At 37.9% G+C, this 15,701-nt stretch overlaps 7 protein-coding genes across 7 annotated transcripts; 4 read left to right on the forward strand and 3 right to left on the reverse strand.

The window, feature by feature from the left end:
- Positions 1-857: 857 nt before the first annotated feature.
- On the forward strand, positions 858-1,868 carry RO3G_06026 (uncharacterized protein; the record flags this gene model as incomplete). The annotated part of the gene is made up of 2 exons (XM_067660616.1): positions 858-1,156; positions 1,280-1,868. 2 exons carry the CDS (start codon positions 858-860, stop codon positions 1,866-1,868), a joined length of 888 nt encoding a protein of 295 aa, XP_067516717.1.
- Positions 1,869-3,070: 1,202 nt separating this feature from the next.
- Positions 3,071-4,506, reverse strand: RO3G_06027 (uncharacterized protein; the record flags this gene model as incomplete). The annotated part of the gene is made up of 2 exons (XM_067660617.1): positions 3,071-4,366; positions 4,471-4,506. The coding sequence occupies 2 exons, from the start codon at positions 4,504-4,506 to the stop codon at positions 3,071-3,073; spliced, it is 1,332 nt and encodes a 443-aa protein (XP_067516718.1).
- Positions 4,507-4,700: 194 nt separating this feature from the next.
- On the reverse strand, positions 4,701-5,307 carry RO3G_06028 (uncharacterized protein; the record flags this gene model as incomplete). The annotated part of the gene is made up of 2 exons (XM_067660618.1): positions 4,701-5,206; positions 5,286-5,307. 2 exons carry the CDS (start codon positions 5,305-5,307, stop codon positions 4,701-4,703), a joined length of 528 nt encoding a protein of 175 aa, XP_067516719.1.
- Positions 5,308-6,076: 769 nt separating this feature from the next.
- On the reverse strand, positions 6,077-6,533 carry RO3G_06029 (uncharacterized protein; the record flags this gene model as incomplete). Its single annotated transcript, XM_067660619.1, has 2 exons — positions 6,077-6,419; positions 6,493-6,533. The coding sequence occupies 2 exons, from the start codon at positions 6,531-6,533 to the stop codon at positions 6,077-6,079; spliced, it is 384 nt and encodes a 127-aa protein (XP_067516720.1).
- An 850-nt stretch (positions 6,534-7,383) lies between these two features.
- RO3G_06030 (uncharacterized protein) lies at positions 7,384-8,527 on the forward strand (the record flags this gene model as incomplete). Its single annotated transcript, XM_067660620.1, has 2 exons — positions 7,384-7,971; positions 8,033-8,527. The coding sequence occupies 2 exons, from the start codon at positions 7,384-7,386 to the stop codon at positions 8,525-8,527; spliced, it is 1,083 nt and encodes a 360-aa protein (XP_067516721.1).
- Positions 8,528-9,167: 640 nt separating this feature from the next.
- RO3G_06031 (uncharacterized protein) lies at positions 9,168-11,584 on the forward strand (the record flags this gene model as incomplete). Its single annotated transcript, XM_067660621.1, has 3 exons — positions 9,168-9,707; positions 9,778-10,080; positions 10,139-11,584. The coding sequence occupies 3 exons, from the start codon at positions 9,168-9,170 to the stop codon at positions 11,582-11,584; spliced, it is 2,289 nt and encodes a 762-aa protein (XP_067516722.1).
- Positions 11,585-12,434: 850 nt separating this feature from the next.
- RO3G_06032 (uncharacterized protein) lies at positions 12,435-13,016 on the forward strand (the record flags this gene model as incomplete). The annotated part of the gene is made up of 1 exon (XM_067660622.1): positions 12,435-13,016. One exon carries the CDS (start codon positions 12,435-12,437, stop codon positions 13,014-13,016), a length of 582 nt encoding a protein of 193 aa, XP_067516723.1.
- Between the last annotated feature and the right edge of the window lie 2,685 nt (positions 13,017-15,701).

Consider the following 15,701-nt stretch of genomic DNA (forward strand, 5'->3'; position numbering starts at 1 on the left):
ACAACAAATTGTGTCTTTCTTGATGAATCAGCCTTTCATATAAATCTAAAACGAGGTATGGCTTGGTCAAAGAAAGGAACGCCTGCAATAGTTACAGTTCCCACAACCAAGGCGAACACAACATCGATTTTAGGTGCCATATCCGCCACTGGTCTGATTAATGTTAGTTTGAGAGTTCCAAAACGTATTAAAAAGAGAAAGCTTGGGAGTGAGACGAATGCTTACAGCACAGGAACAGTGACAGGGCATTTTTTGAGCTTTTTAAAGGCTACTCTTGATGAAATGGACAAATATCCAGAATTGAAGGGGCATTACCTTGTCATGGATAATGCACCTATCCATAGTTCAACTGATATAGGCAAGTATATTCACTCTCGAGGATATCGATATACTTATCTGCCTCCATATTCTCCTGAATTGGATCCAATTGAACAGTTCTGGTCGGTTGTCAAGAGTAAAGTCAAGCGAAATAAGTTCTTAGAAAAAGAATCATTAATGACTAGAATTGCTGAAGCCAGTGACAGTTTATATCTCAGTGATCTCAAAGGCTTTGTTTCTCATTCTGCTAAATGTTTTGGTAAATGCCTCAACAAAGAAAAGTTATAATCATAAGTTGCACACCTGTAGAGGAGCAGACAAGTAGAAGAGCAGAAGAGCAGAAGAGCAGAAGAGCAGAAGAGCAGAAGAGCAGAAGAGCAGAAGAGCAGAAGAGCAGAAGAGCAGAAGAGCAGAGTAGCAGAAGAGCAGGATAATCGTGAATCCTGATTGGGCAGCGGTTTTGCAAAAAACAACAGGAGAAAACGAAAAAAAAAAGAGGTCCTAAAAATGAACCTCTCCTTTCAATTTTTATAATTGTCATGTCAACGCTTCGTTTATTCATCGACAACGCGTGCCACAAATGTGAAAAAGGTGGATTCCAACGTAAAAACAACTTGAGACGTCATTATGCTGTAGTGGAGAATGTCGTCCTTGATTCACTGGATACGGGGAAACGCATTCCCAACATTCCCCAAAAATACACACGCACAAGGCGCAAGAGTAATGCGGACGCCATCATGTTCGCCTGTCCGTGTTGTAGCGACATTTTTGATAACTTGATATTACTTGGCAACCATATCGATAAACACATTCATGAAGGAAAAACTTCCTGTGAAACGTAAGATAACAACTCGCAAATCCAGTGTCTGATTTTTTTTTTTTTTTTGAGGATTAGCGAAAACACAAAGGGCGTATTGGTTGCAGAAGACGACGGCAGAAACAATGATACTAATGACGATAGTGACGATTTACATCAAGAAGGATACAACGTGAAAGTCGCTGAATTACCCATCATCGAACCATCGTTGGATTTGCAAGTTTCGCCCATGACAACTTCAACTATTTCATCCAGCATGCGCCGAACATTCGATGACGCGATCATTTATGCATGCCAAGATCAAGACAGCGACAAGGAAGACAAGGTCAAATCGCTTCATATTCTTGATAATATGCATCTACGCCCATTTGCAGTCATTGATAATGAAGGCGTGGAACACAATGCGCTCGCTCATGAAACTGTTATTCGTCGCCTTGTGTCGAAGCACGGCACTATTCACCCGATTCTTCCATTAAAACGACCTTTTGGAGATGTTGAAAGTGGTATCAATTTGTGTGTCAAATGTACCCCTCCGATTGATACAGATTTAATGACGATCATCGCGCAGTCTCCATATGCCAATCTGCTACGTCAACGAAAGTATGAGCGTTTGACCGACGAAGTTTGCTCAATGATGAACAAAGATTGGGAGTTTTACCCGCAAGTGAAATATTTTTCGGCAGTGGTATTGGCCGGTTCGATCCTTGTAATTCGCGTAATAATCAAGCACTGATGATAAACACCATTGAAATGTATGGGAGAACAAAATGCATCGATCAGCATCGAGAAACTTTCGGCAAAATGAAAGATGGCGTCGTTGCCACGTCACATCCTCCCCCGATTCAAACCATCCATCATGGTGTCTGACCAGTATTATTGAAAGGACGTAAAGGTCATAAGCTGGTCATTGGTACGGAAGTCTCAAATGCTTTGGTCACATCAAGCATCCGTCTAGATGAAAAGCACCATGCCTCCATTGGTGGAATAACGACCAATTTTTTACTCAAAAACATGCAAGACTCGCTGACATGCAGAATCTTCGTGGATACTGAGTGCTTGAACAAAGCCAGGACGATTCTCTCTAACCCAATGGCAACATGTGTATCAAGCCACGGTAGTATGATAAGCCAACTGCGTCAACTACGAACCCACTTTGACTATGCTACCACCTACACCTTGTGTCGAGCAAGCGGCCCTCTGACGTCATCAACAATCTGTCATCCCTATATTCTCTTTACAATTGCTGAACATGATCGAGGGAGAAACTCTCCGGCAATCATATTCCGATCGATTGCGGTGAAAATAATGAAACAGGGCAACACGGCCACACTGAACAAAGAAGATGTAAATTTCGACGCGCGTGGTAAAACGAAGGAAGTCATGGATAAGATCCGCGATCTCATTGGTCAAAACGATAATATTCCCATATTGAATAACCAAAACCTGAATGCATATCTTGAAGAACTTGCAAAACAAATGATGCCATCCATCGTTGCATGCAACCTGTCTGTGCAAAAACAGGTGAACGCAGTTTTTGACTTTCTGAACTGATTTTTTTTTTCATTGATTATCGATACTCCATTCTTTTTCCTTACTTGTCCCATTTATCTTCTATATCCTTTATCATTTCCGTTACCTATTTCATATCAGTATCCTCTATCATTGCATGTTTTCATAAAATCCTCGTGATTGAGTTACAACAACAACGATTTCCGTCGAAAAAAAGTTTCTTTTGCAATTCAGCTTCGTTCTTTTTTTTTTTTTTTTTTTTTTTTTTTTGAAAAACGGAGTTCTGGCCAATCAGGATTCACGATTATCCTGCTCTTCTGCTCCTCTGCTCCTCTGCTCTTCTGCTCTTCTGCTCTTCTGCTCTTCTGCTCTTCTGCTCTTCTGCTCTTCTACTTGTCTGCTCCTCTACAGGTGTGCAACTTATGATTATAACTTTTCTTTGTTGAGGCATTTACCAAAACATTTAGCAGAATGAGAAACAAAGCCTTTGAGATCACTGAGATATAAACTGTCACTGGCTTCAGCAATTCTAGTCATTAATGATTCTTTTTCTAAGAACTTATTTCGCTTGACTTTACTCTTGACAACCGACCAGAACTGTTCAATTGGATCCAATTCAGGAGAATATGGAGGCAGATAAGTATATCGATATCCTCGAGAGTGAATATACTTGCCTATATCAGTTGAACTATGGATAGGTGCATTATCCATGACAAGGTAATGCCCCTTCAATTCTGGATATTTGTCCATTTCATCAAGAGTAGCCTTTAAAAAGCTCAAAAAATGCCCTGTCACTGTTCCTGTGCTGTAAGCATTCGTCTCACTCCCAAGCTTTCTCTTTTTAATACGTTTTGGAACTCTCAAACTAACATTAATCAGACCAGTGGCGGATATGGCACCTAAAATCGATGTTGTGTTCGCCTTGGTTGTGGGAACTGTAACTATTGCAGGCGTTCCTTTCTTTGACCAAGCCATACCTCGTTTTAGATTTATATGAAAGGCTGATTCATCAAGAAAGACACAATTTGTTGTGAAATCCAGGTCGGTTTGATGCCACTTTTGGACCCAGTCGTAGCGTTGTTGAATCTTTTCCTCGCTATTCCTTTCCACTGGTTGGAATTGCGCCTGCTTAATGGAAAGATTACACTGAGTTGTCATAAAATTGTAAACTGTACTACGAGAAACATTTAGATCTACAAAGTTTTGTTTCAAATCTTCTACAACTTCAGTTACAACAGCAGATGGATTATCATCAATGTAGTTTAAAAGAAATTTCTTATGCTCCTTCCCAAGAATACGACGTCGACCTGATCTTTTCTTTTTCTCGAAAATACTTTCCGGATCTTCGCGATAACGTCTGACCCATCGCTGGGCCGCACGAACATGAATCCCTAATTGTCTTGCAGCTGCAGCTGCACTTAAGCACTTACTAAAAAATAAATGAAAAAATCTTGTTTTCTCGTCATCAGAGTAAAATGTGTATTGCCGCTTATTAGATAGCTCCATTGCAGCATCTTCACTATCCCTCTCAGCTGCAGCTGGGAGCATCATATGAAGGTGTCTCTCTGGAGGTTTATTGATTAGAAATTGAGTACGAGAGCTTATTGTTTCGATAGCGAATAGCTCTTCGTCAACAACAAGGTCCATGGGCTCATCTCCATTTTCATTAACAACATGTCCTTGCCCATCTTCATAAAAAAATTGCATACTCATCTTCAATGTCTGTAAAAATAAATTGTAAATAGGAAGAAAGAAGTTAAATCGACACAGAAAATTGTCCCCTTTTTTATAGCAATTTAATGCCAAGAATTTTATTGGATAATTACTAAGCGACAATTAAAAATAAACGAGATTCGTGACATGTGAGCATGACTTTATTTTTCTTTAAACATAGTCTTTTATTTAAGATCCAATTGAGCGCAAAAATATTATAATAAAAAACCCGCCCGGACCAGATCAATCCTTTAGGATGTTCATGCTTAGAAAAAAAACCTCTTTTGGGAGCAAGAGTAAAAAATGTGAAAGGAGAGGAATGAGTGGGGTTATCAAAGAAAAGCTAAAGGAATTGGCTTAACCATATAAGAAGTTTTTGACCATGGGGGTATTTGGCAGGGATCAGTTTGTCATGGTGTAGCTGATCTAATTCATGCAGTATGGAACATATAATCGGCCATCGCTGATACCAGGTGAGAGCAGAACTTGGGGGAATCGAAGGGCGTAGAGGAAGCATATTCAAAAGAAATGACAGTGGATCCTGGACAGTTTCAGGCATAAACAAGCGTCGGTGCATATCAAGGCAGTTGATAGCATGATTCTTAGAGAGCTGTTGCGTAGGGTGTTTTGGACATGGTCTTGGCTTGCCGCCAAGGAGCCAGCCTAGTCGCCGGCGTATACAGCGGCTACGTTCTGACTTGGACATGGGTAACCAGAGTATAGGATCTATGGAGATCGATCGACGGCAGTGAGAAAGCTGCTTGGAGGTTCGGCATTGTTGACGGATCTCTAGGTTCTGCTGCAGAAATCGTCGTTTAGCAGTCTTGAATGAGCGGGTATCAGGTATGACTATTTTTGGATCAGTCGACATCATTGTTGAACGCACAATTTTTTTGCACGACTTCAAACTTAAAATCAGCGACTTTACTTTCTGAAATGACTGTACCCATTTGTATTTATGTACATGTCCCTCTAAAAAATCAATAATAATAAATGTTTGTGATGTTTTATCGGATAAAATAATACATCGAATAAACTATGACCTTTATTAATTAACAAACACATTTTAAAGTGGCCCTATAGGGCCATTTCGGCCTCACAGGGATGTTTGTGTTTTGAACAATGACACTTCAGCTTCATAGGGACGTTTATGTTTTGAACAATAAAACAAGATTTTTTATGTATTAAAAGATCAGTGCTGGTTTGACCATACAACATTTAATCGATGTATATTACATATGCGGTATGAATATCATTATCCTTTCATCGGTTCGTTATTATTATATTAATGGACAGAATATTATATGGTTGCCTCATTATCCTTAAATAGACCTATTCCAAGTGATAGTTTTTAAATTGTACTGTTTTTCTTTCTTTGTGGCACAGATGCGCTTGAACCAGTCAAAGTATACCGTAAAAAAAATACGCGTTTTAGACCAGGGATAGACTTCTGAGTAGCTACTTTGTAAGTCATAAAGTATATTTTCACGAATCTTTATCTGAAAAAAAAAAAAAAAAAACTCCAAAATAAACCAAGAATTTTATAATGTTCATTTTTATTTAATTGTTTGTTAGCACTAATAGCCGATATTATGGTTTGTTAGAACAAAATAGCACAATTATGAGCTAATTTATAAACCATCAACATGTGGTGTTTGAGATGGGGAATTTATTTCCATAAAAAAAAAGAAATTAGAAGTTTTTTATATATTTTTTTTTTTACAATGCTTCTTCTTCGAGTGCAGCTTCGTTCATGTAAGAAGTTAGTTCTTCATCAAGTTTAGCCTGTGCCGTCTTTGGATCTTTCATCATGTAAGCATCCAATGATTTATCGAGATCTTCTGCTGACAATGGTTTCTTCTTTTTGTTATCGCTCTTCTTGACGTCCTTTTTTGCTTTTTGCTTTTGTTGTTTTTGCGGTTGCTTTGTAACCTTTTTGTTAGTATTGGGCTTTGTCACTCGACTGTTTATCTTGAGCTTTCTGTTGTTCATATTAAGTGCCTTGCCAATCTGTTGTTGAATATTTTTGGGCTTATTCGCTGGTTGAGCCGCTTTGATACGGCTGAACACGCTCTTAGCCTGTGATTGCTGTTGTGGTTGTTGTCGTTGAGATACAACCGTGTTTGGTTTCTTACTCTTTGCCAAAGTTGCAAATCTGTTTCCCACCAAAAATCATGTTTCATTTAGAAAGAAGATAAAAAGAAAACCTTTGTTTTATTCAAACCTTTCGTTTAATCCACCAGGGCTATAGTTTACAGTACGTGTGTTGATAACAGTTCGACGATTATTAAAAGGCATGATGGTTCAATGGAAGAAAAGGGAATAAAAATTGAAAGACAAACATTAAATTCATTGGTTCAATTTTGATAGTCACATCACGTCAAATGTTTACATAGTGCATTGCCCAAGAACCATGCACTAGGTCAAATTTATTTAAAAAAATACCAGCAAAACGCGCCTAGTAAAGAGAAAGAAAACCCACAGTCCACATAGGCAAGCTTATCTTTTGTGCTACTTTCCACTGTTCTTAATTTAAGTGGCAAAATATTAGTTTAATTTTTTCGTCCTTGTTTAAATGTCAAAGCTTGTAAAAAGATTTTATTCAAGTACTGCTCATGCCTCTTCAAAATTGCTTGCTTTGAGAGCAGCTATGAACCACCTCGATGCAGTGTAATGTTCAAAGAGACAATAAGATGATTTTTTCTTGTCTGTATTAAATTCTTTTTGTACAGCTTAATACCTAGTGAAGACGCACACCAAGTAAAAAGAGAGTTATTATGATGTATGAAACCATAACCTTCTCTGTTAGAGCGAATATACAGCAGAATGTGATAATAGAAGAGCATGGTTAAGTGGATTTACAGGATCAGCTGGTAAATAGCAATGATGATAAATAAATACGACCTTACAATATATACATTAAACAAGGATGTGCGATTGTTACAAAAAACGAGGCTCTCTTGTTTACAGACGGTCGGTATTTTATCCAAGCATCAAATGAATTAGACAATTCGCACTGGAAATTGATGAAGCAAGGCTTACCAGGAGTGCCGACTTGGCAAGAATACATCAAACAAGTGCCTTCTGGTTCCACCATCGGTATTGATCCTACCGTAATTAATGCAAGAGAGGCAAAAGAACTTGAAAAAGATTTATCCAGTCGAGGATCTAAGCTAATCTATACCGATAATCTAGTGGATCGCATCCGCTCCAAGAGTCCAAGCAGACCAAGAGAACCAATCAAGACGCATTCGCTTCAGTATGCTGGTCAATCAGTCGAGAGCAAGTTAAAATCTCTGTGCCAATCGCTCAAAGGGAAAAGCATGGTAATCAGTCGACTGGATGAGATTGCTTGGTTGCTCAATTTGAGAGGGTCCGACATTCACTGCTGTCCTGTCTTTTTCTCTTACTGTGTAGTTACTCCTACAGAAACTTTGCTCTATCTTCAATCACCAGAAACTCTTTCGGACGCAGTCAAGGCCCACTTGAAAGAAAACAACATTATTCTTAAGCTTTATAATGCCATCACCCACGATCTTTCGAGTTACTCCTCTTCAATTTTTTCTATTGATCCAGAAGGAACAAACATGTCAATCATTAAAGCCTTGGGCTCCGTAAGTCACTTGGATTTTTTTTTTTCCTGATAGAAAAGCTGATGCAAAAATCGATTCATAGAACGAAATACATTGGGAAACTTCGCCTATTCAACTGTCTAAAGCAGTCAAAAACGAAGCTGAAATGAGTGGCATGATCGATTGTCATAAACGAGATGCAGTTGCGCTTTGTAAACATTTTGCCTGGCTTTCAGATCGGCTTTGTATGGGTGAAAAAGTATGGGAGTATGAGGCAGTAGAACAGTTGGATAGCATGCGGCAATTGGATCCACTCTATGTTGGACCTTCCTTTGATACCATCGCCGCCTCAGGTCCTAACGGTGCCATTGTTCACTATGCCCAAGCCTCGGATGTGATTGATCCTAGCCAGATCTATTTATGTGATTCAGGAGCCCATTATCTGAATGGTACAACGGATATCACACGAACTTGGTTATTTCAAGGTGAACCTAGTTCCTTTCAAAAGCAAGCCTTTACACGTGTATTACAAGCCCACATTTCGGTTGATCAAGCAGTGTTCCCACAAGGCACCACAGGTGAAGATCAAAATTCATAAAAAATAAATTTGTTTATAAACAAAAAAGGAAAAATTAGGCTATCAATTAGACTCAGTAGCTCGACTGCCCTTATGGAAACATGGTATGGATTTTAAACATGGTGTTGGGCATGGAGTAGGTGCCTATTTAAATGTACATGAGGGACCTCACGGAATAGGAAGTAGAATGGGATATAGTAAAGTACCACTTCAGGCCGGCATGGTGGTTACCAATGGTAAAGAAAAGGTGAAACGCATTGCTTTATTAAATTAAACTGTATATAAAAATAGAGCCTGGGTATTACAAAGATCTTCAATTTGGGATTCGTATTGAAAACGTGCTACGCGTTTGCAAGTCAGTTTATGACCAGTATCTTTGCTTTAAACATTTAACTTGGGTTCCACTTGGCATCAAATTAATAGACAGTCAACTATTGGATAAAGAGCAAAGAGATTGGGTGAATCGATATCATTTAAACTGCAGAGATCTATTGGAAAACAGCGGTTTAGACTCTAAAACCTTATCTTGGCTTGAAAAAGAAACGGAGCCTATTTAAATATGAAGCATGAGCCAAGAAAAGCAAATTACCTTTTTTAAAAATAGAACTGAAACTTTTTTTCTTTTTTTTTAATATACTTTTTTTTTTTTTCTTTCTTGAATATGCTTGGGTCCTTTTTAAATACTCGACCTTTGGCAGAATACAGAAAATATGCAGAAATCAAAAAGAAAAGACACAAAAAACTAAATTGGTTCAAATTATCTCTCACCTTTATCGTTCTCCTTTTCTTCTTTTATTTCCTTTTTCGTGAGAACTCTATCAAAAGAGATCAACTCATCTTATACCGCATCATTGGCAACGATCTACCACCTCGACATAAGGAAGGTCAAACACTGTCTAATCTTCAATTCATTTTGGATCATGAGCCTCCATTCCCCAACACTCGCAAGATCTTTTTACTTAACCGAATCAGTGACCCCGCCAACGAAGCAGCGATCGTCCGACTTCTCGATCAATATCAAATGGAATATATTCGTGTACCCTTTGACGAAAAGGAATATGAACAGCTGGACTTTCAACTCGAATCTTTTCCAGACGCGGATTTTTTGCACTCGGATGATTATCGACGGTATTCCAAAGTAGCCAAGTTGAGGATATTGGACTTTATGTATCATACAAAGAACCTTTATGCTATGAATAACGTAAGTATCTTTAGGGGACATCGTGGGGCGAGAGAGAGAGAAAAAGTAAACATGTCTACTCTGTATCTAGAATGGTGGGCGTAATACAGCAATTCAGCACGGAAAGAGCATTGAGAATGCTCAGTGGATTTTGCCTTTTGATGGAAACTGTTACTTGAGCTATAATGGATTTAAGGAAATCACAGAGCAATTGGAGAAGCATGGAAAAGATACCAAATATTTTATTGTGCCCATGACACGATTGTTGAATAATTCAATTTTGTTGAATAACTTGGATCAAAGACCCAAGGCACCAGAAGAGCCTCAGATTATATTCCGATATGACGCCAAAGAAGAATACAACTTGAATATGCGTTATGGTCGTAGAAGTAAGGTAAAAAGAAAAGAAAAGCGAAGTAAACTATAAACGTGGCTGATTGCTCTTTTAATAGCTGGAGTTACTGTGGCGCTTGGGCGCATTAGAAAGTCGCCAATTGAATCGACCCACAGTGCCTTGGGAACCAGTAGGGCGACCCTATAGTGACGAGAAGGGTAACTTTAAAAATATTGGGTGGGTCTTTCGGTTGTTCTCTGGTAATCCTCAACAAGAAGAAAACAAAAAGGAAGCATCCTCAATACGTGCCTTCAATCGACTGAAGGCAATTCAATCCACCCTAGACAATCTAGATGAAAAGATTGCTCGACGCAGATTTGGACATGAGCGACTGTTCTTGTACAGTGATGAGGAGATGAATGAGATCCGCTTCGAGTACTGGTCCAAAAATCCAGAGGTGATCGCAACCGTGACACGATTAGAACGAGCGGCCGAGAAGGTCTTGGAAGAAAACCAGATGAGACCATCCACAACGCAGGATCACGTCGAGATTGAACCCGACAAAGATGTCCTCGCTGGTTTATCCCAAAATGTAACCATCCTGACGCTGGCCAACTATTTTTTGGGGAATGAAAAGTATGGACAAGGGGCAGCAAACTTAATCCGGATGCATTTCTTGAATGAGTATGAGCCTATGCGCGGTGACCTCTTGGACTTTTTATCAGATCAGGGCTATGCGTTTCCCAATCGCCAAGTCTCTCGCAAGTACAGCCGACATAGGACCTTGAACACCTCGGATCTGACTCGAACAGATCTATCTTCGCTTCTGGATTGCATTAGGCTCCTTCGACGTCGAGATTGGTTGACACATAGAGAATATGTTGATCTGCAGGCTACAATGGCTGAATTTCTTGAATATCTCATCACCTCGCCCACTGGAATTCATTTGGCACAGATGAGCGATTACCGTGGTGTGCTGTATGATTTACAAGTGACTTCGATGGCCGCCTTTACTGACGACGTGCGACTCTTCTTACGCGTAGCCAATCGATGTCGAATGCGCATCGGTAAAGGATTCAAGGTGACCTATATCGATGATAAGGAGAACTGGCGAGTGCAGTTTCACTATACCACGCTCAGTTTGCAGTATTGGACCTCGCTCGCTCGTGGCATTCAACATTCTCGCGCTGCAAAAGAAATCTGGCACTATACGGCCGCCAACGGGAACCGAATATCACACACCGTCGTTGACCATCTTCAATCACACCTCGATCTCTTACCGTCTCTTTCGTCTTCAGAGGCCCAGTTTGTCAAGTCCCGGTTGAGGCCTTTGGCTTATACAGCGCTCGCTGTCTTTCGACAAGCCCAACCGGTGTCTGGAACAGATGAAGACTGGGCATGGCTGGAAAGACATGTTGGTGCTTTTGGTTCTCAGTGGGATAAAGAACAAAAAGATCAAGGACGTGTACAGGGTATGCTCAAGTTCATACGATCCGAAATGAAAAAGGGAAGATCAGGGTCACCTCCCTTTTGGATGTTGACTGTGTTTAATGAAAAAAGATAGACTGTGTTAAATTATTTGATTGTATTTATTGTTAAAGTGGAACGTTTGTGAATAAAAATTGAACTTGATAGACTAATAAGTATTGGCCGGTGCTATCGGTTTGAAGTCGTGAAGAAGGGAAGAAAACAACAGGCTATTGTTATTTTTACTGGTTACTGGATTACAAACGATCGAGTTGTTTCTACTTGGTTTAAAATCGCATATAAAAATGCAGCACTTTGGATTGATTCATTTATTTCTACTCTTATTGATTTCAGTTTCGAGTCAAATGTGAAAACAAAAATAATCAGCCTTTAGAGAGTTGTGCAAGACATATTTTTATTCATTGTTAAAAACTATAGACACAATCCTGTCATCCTCGTATAGGCATAAGCCGATTGTAAACACTAGTAGGGTTCTATGAAAAAGCTATGAAGACGTAGTTCAATTTGGCTGTATTTGTGCTGTGGCCTCTATTTTGTTATCGCTTTTGTATTTACCAGCGAGTATTTTGATCGATGTTTTGAATAATAACCAAAGTGTAGGGGACAAAATAGGATAAAATTATCTAATTTTATTTACCCCTAAAAAGTTGTATTGAGAGTGAATACCTCCATGACGTTCAAAAGCAAAACATTTCCATGTCAGAAAACCTGGCAAGTTGTATTTGGTAACTAAAAAAAATGTTTTATGATTGAGCAACGAAACGTGAGAAAAAGAGAGTATTTGTTTGAAAAAAAATAGAATAAAGCCTTCTTTAAAAGTCAACATTACACACAAGAATAAAGGGACCTGTTGAGCTCTTTTCTAAATCTGGACAAGTCATCGCTTGTATCACACGACTTTTTTTCAGCTCTTTTCTTTCTTTTTTATGACCAGTTTTCAAAACTTATATGTTGCTCGATTGATAACCAATGAAAGGCCTTGCTTTGTATGCAGCAAGTTTACCAACGTCGTATTGACCTTAGCCGACAATAGCAACAAGGATTGGTTTTCAATCTGTAAAGTTCACTTGGGAGATTTTAACTTTTGTACAAAGTTGGGAGGAGTCAAAGAACCCAAAGTGGTTAAAAAAGAACACAAGGGACAGCCTGAAAGTGATAGTGTCAGTGATTTAGTGTCAACGATAGGATCAGCCTGGAAATCGTGGCGATCGAAAGGTACAACTGAAGAAGAAAAAACAGAAAAAAAAGAAGAGAAGACAGAAGAAAAGAAAGAAGAAAAGGAAGAAGAAAAAGAAGAGGAGAAGAAAGAAAAGAAAGAAGAAGGAATGGTAAAAGAAAGTAGTCCGGTACAACAGCAACAACCAGTTCGATTTATTCTACAAAAGGATTACTTTTATTTACGCCAGCGAGAATATTCAAAAAAGCTTAAAAAAAAGGAGGCCAATGAAAAAATGAAAGTTTTACAATTTCCAGAGGTTCCAAAAGATTTGCCTTCTCTCAAGAAATAAAAAAAATACTCTTTCCCGACGCATTCTCTATTCAACAGAAAAGGTTGACATTTGAAAAAGAGCTTCTTTTTTTTTAAAAAAAAGAAAAAGAATTGACATTAAACTCAACTGATACAAATATAGACCTATAGTGCTTTCACCGTCAATTGGGCACATGTTTGAAAACTATGAGAAGATTTGGTCTCTTTTTCGAGCACTATTAGGTCGTATTTTTGAAAACAAATTGGATGCTTTTTTGGAAATTATTTGGATCACTTTTTCTTTTATTATCTTTTAAATAAGGCTTATTTATGCTTACAAAGGTAATACTGATAGGGTATATGAAGTGTCAGTCTCAGTCATCAAGACATAAACAACATAAGAATAAAAGCGCTTACCTCCGAAAAGTAAAGCAATCATCGATTGCAGCCTAGTTCTGCTTCCTTTTCAGAAGAGAACGGCAAGAATTTTGTTTACAGTGTAGAATTGACTGTTGTTTAGAAAGGCTTAATGAAGCCGGGAGTATAGCCATGTCCATAAATGAAAGAGCAAATAGCGAAAGAAGAAGGCCAGATAGCGAGACAATATGGGTTTTTTCTTTTTCTTTTTACGCATGTTGTTTTTAAACTGAAAGGAAAAAAAAAACGATGAATAAACAAAGCAAGTTTTCCATTCACTCTTTTTAAATGTCTTCTTTTCTTGGAACACGACGCGTATCCCTGTTTTATCATTTTTTATCTTATCAGGTCAGTTATGATGCAAAAATTGATTGTTCTTTAGCATTTGCTTGAAGCAACTTATCCAAAAAGAGGATAAGGTATAAATGTAACTCTCTCATTAAATTTCAAAACTACGTCTGCCTCTTCTACATTCTTAGCAAAGAAGCAAAGAGATGCCCCTTTTTTTTGTAGCTTTCTAGAAGGAACCTGAAACAAGATTTACCTTCTCAGAGTTTGAACATTTATCACACTTTTTTTTTTTTTTTTAAGTTTGATGTTGGACAACAAAAAGGCTTTATGTAGTGTACCTCATATCTCTTTCTATTCTTTAATATGGTCTTCGTATTCTTCTTTCTCAGCCCTTTCTCAGTTTCAACGTTAACATCGTTGATGCTGTTGACACAAGATGAATTTTTAGATTTTACTTGTATAGATAAATCATGCTTTATTTTCCCAAAGAAAAACAGAGCGTGTTAAACATCTTAAAGCCATAATTGCGGACGTAAAAAAAAGTCTGGAAAACGCACATTTGTATACTTTTACCTCTTCTCAATAAACTAGTTTAAGTACTTTGAGCTCAACAACTATTAGTCAGAATGAATAGTCTTTGTTGATGGCTTCATTGACTTTGTCTTATCTCCTTAAACCATGTCAACCTTTTAGACGTTTGAATCTGTCTTTGGGTAATTACTCTCCACTGTCAAAAGCTCGACTTCGATAAATCAATAATAGGACCTGTTACGATGAGACCCGACAGGCGAATACTTTAGTTTTTTAACAAGTATTCTCATTTTTTGAAGTGATAGGATTTATCAATACTTGAAAAAAAATTCGAAAAGGAAATTGCTTTATAAAATTTTGTCGAAGGTAAAAAAAACATGAGTCTCATTGAGCCCTATGGACCATATACTGCCAACATTATTGACAGCTAAGGCCCAAAAAGCAACTATTTATTGAGGAGAATCAACGTTTTCAAAAAAGTGTCTATCTTGTCCATTTTTTAATAAAAGTTATGATTACTATTACCAGAGAACAAGTCATCTGTATGTTTTATCATGAGTCATATGACAAGAATAAAGCTGTTGAACTGCTCAAGCTAGTTGAAGCTATACAACTCGACATTTGTTATAAAGATGATCCTTTCAAGCCTTTTTTGCTGTATGTAAAAAGTATATATGCCGATCCGTATAATATCCATACGTACGTACAGGAAAATACATTTTTTGCTAATAGCAATGAAGCTCAAAAAATAACAAAGAATATTGGTAATATTTTTTGCATAAAAGCTAAATCATATAATATCTTATAAAATGATCAAACATTGTACATAAATTTAAAGCTCGATGTATATACAGTAACAGACAAAACTGCTGCACAAAACTTTTTTTAAGTTTTTAACTACTATTACTTACTCATGGTAATTGCGATAGTCATAAAACTATATTAGAAGGAAGATATATTAGTTATTAATACTATTAAATAGTGCACGATGCTCAGATTGTTCAGCTTCTGAATCAAGTGTATGTTCCAATTGAGCCATGGAACAAATCTCTTTACATAAAAAAGAAAGTCTCGTCCAGTGATATTTTTTCTTTGATTATGTTATATACAACTAGATTTGATGAGAAATCATTGTTATCTTTCATAAAGTGGTGAAACACCAAGAAAGTTTTATACATGAACCAAGAACAGGAACGAAAAGTATTGAAGGATCAAAACGGCTCAAAGGTTCGATATCGAGTCTTATGGACATTAAAAAATAAATATTTGAATGGCATTACTTTATCAATTACGGAGCATCTGCCAAAGTACTAGGCATATGTCAAGAACCTCAAGAAAAATAACTTCACAGGCATTGGATACGCCAGAAAGTCTCCAGGACAGGAACATCAGGAAGTGAGAGTGGGTTTGATTCAAAAAGTGGTCAACAAATTGTATGACACGTTGCTTGTGGATAAAGTACTTGTCACTACGTCATCGCGAGCAA

This window comes from Rhizopus delemar, genomic scaffold, assembly GCF_000149305.1.
Source record: "Rhizopus delemar RA 99-880 supercont3.4 genomic scaffold, whole genome shotgun sequence".
NCBI lineage: Eukaryota > Fungi > Mucoromycota > Mucoromycetes > Mucorales > Rhizopodaceae > Rhizopus > Rhizopus delemar.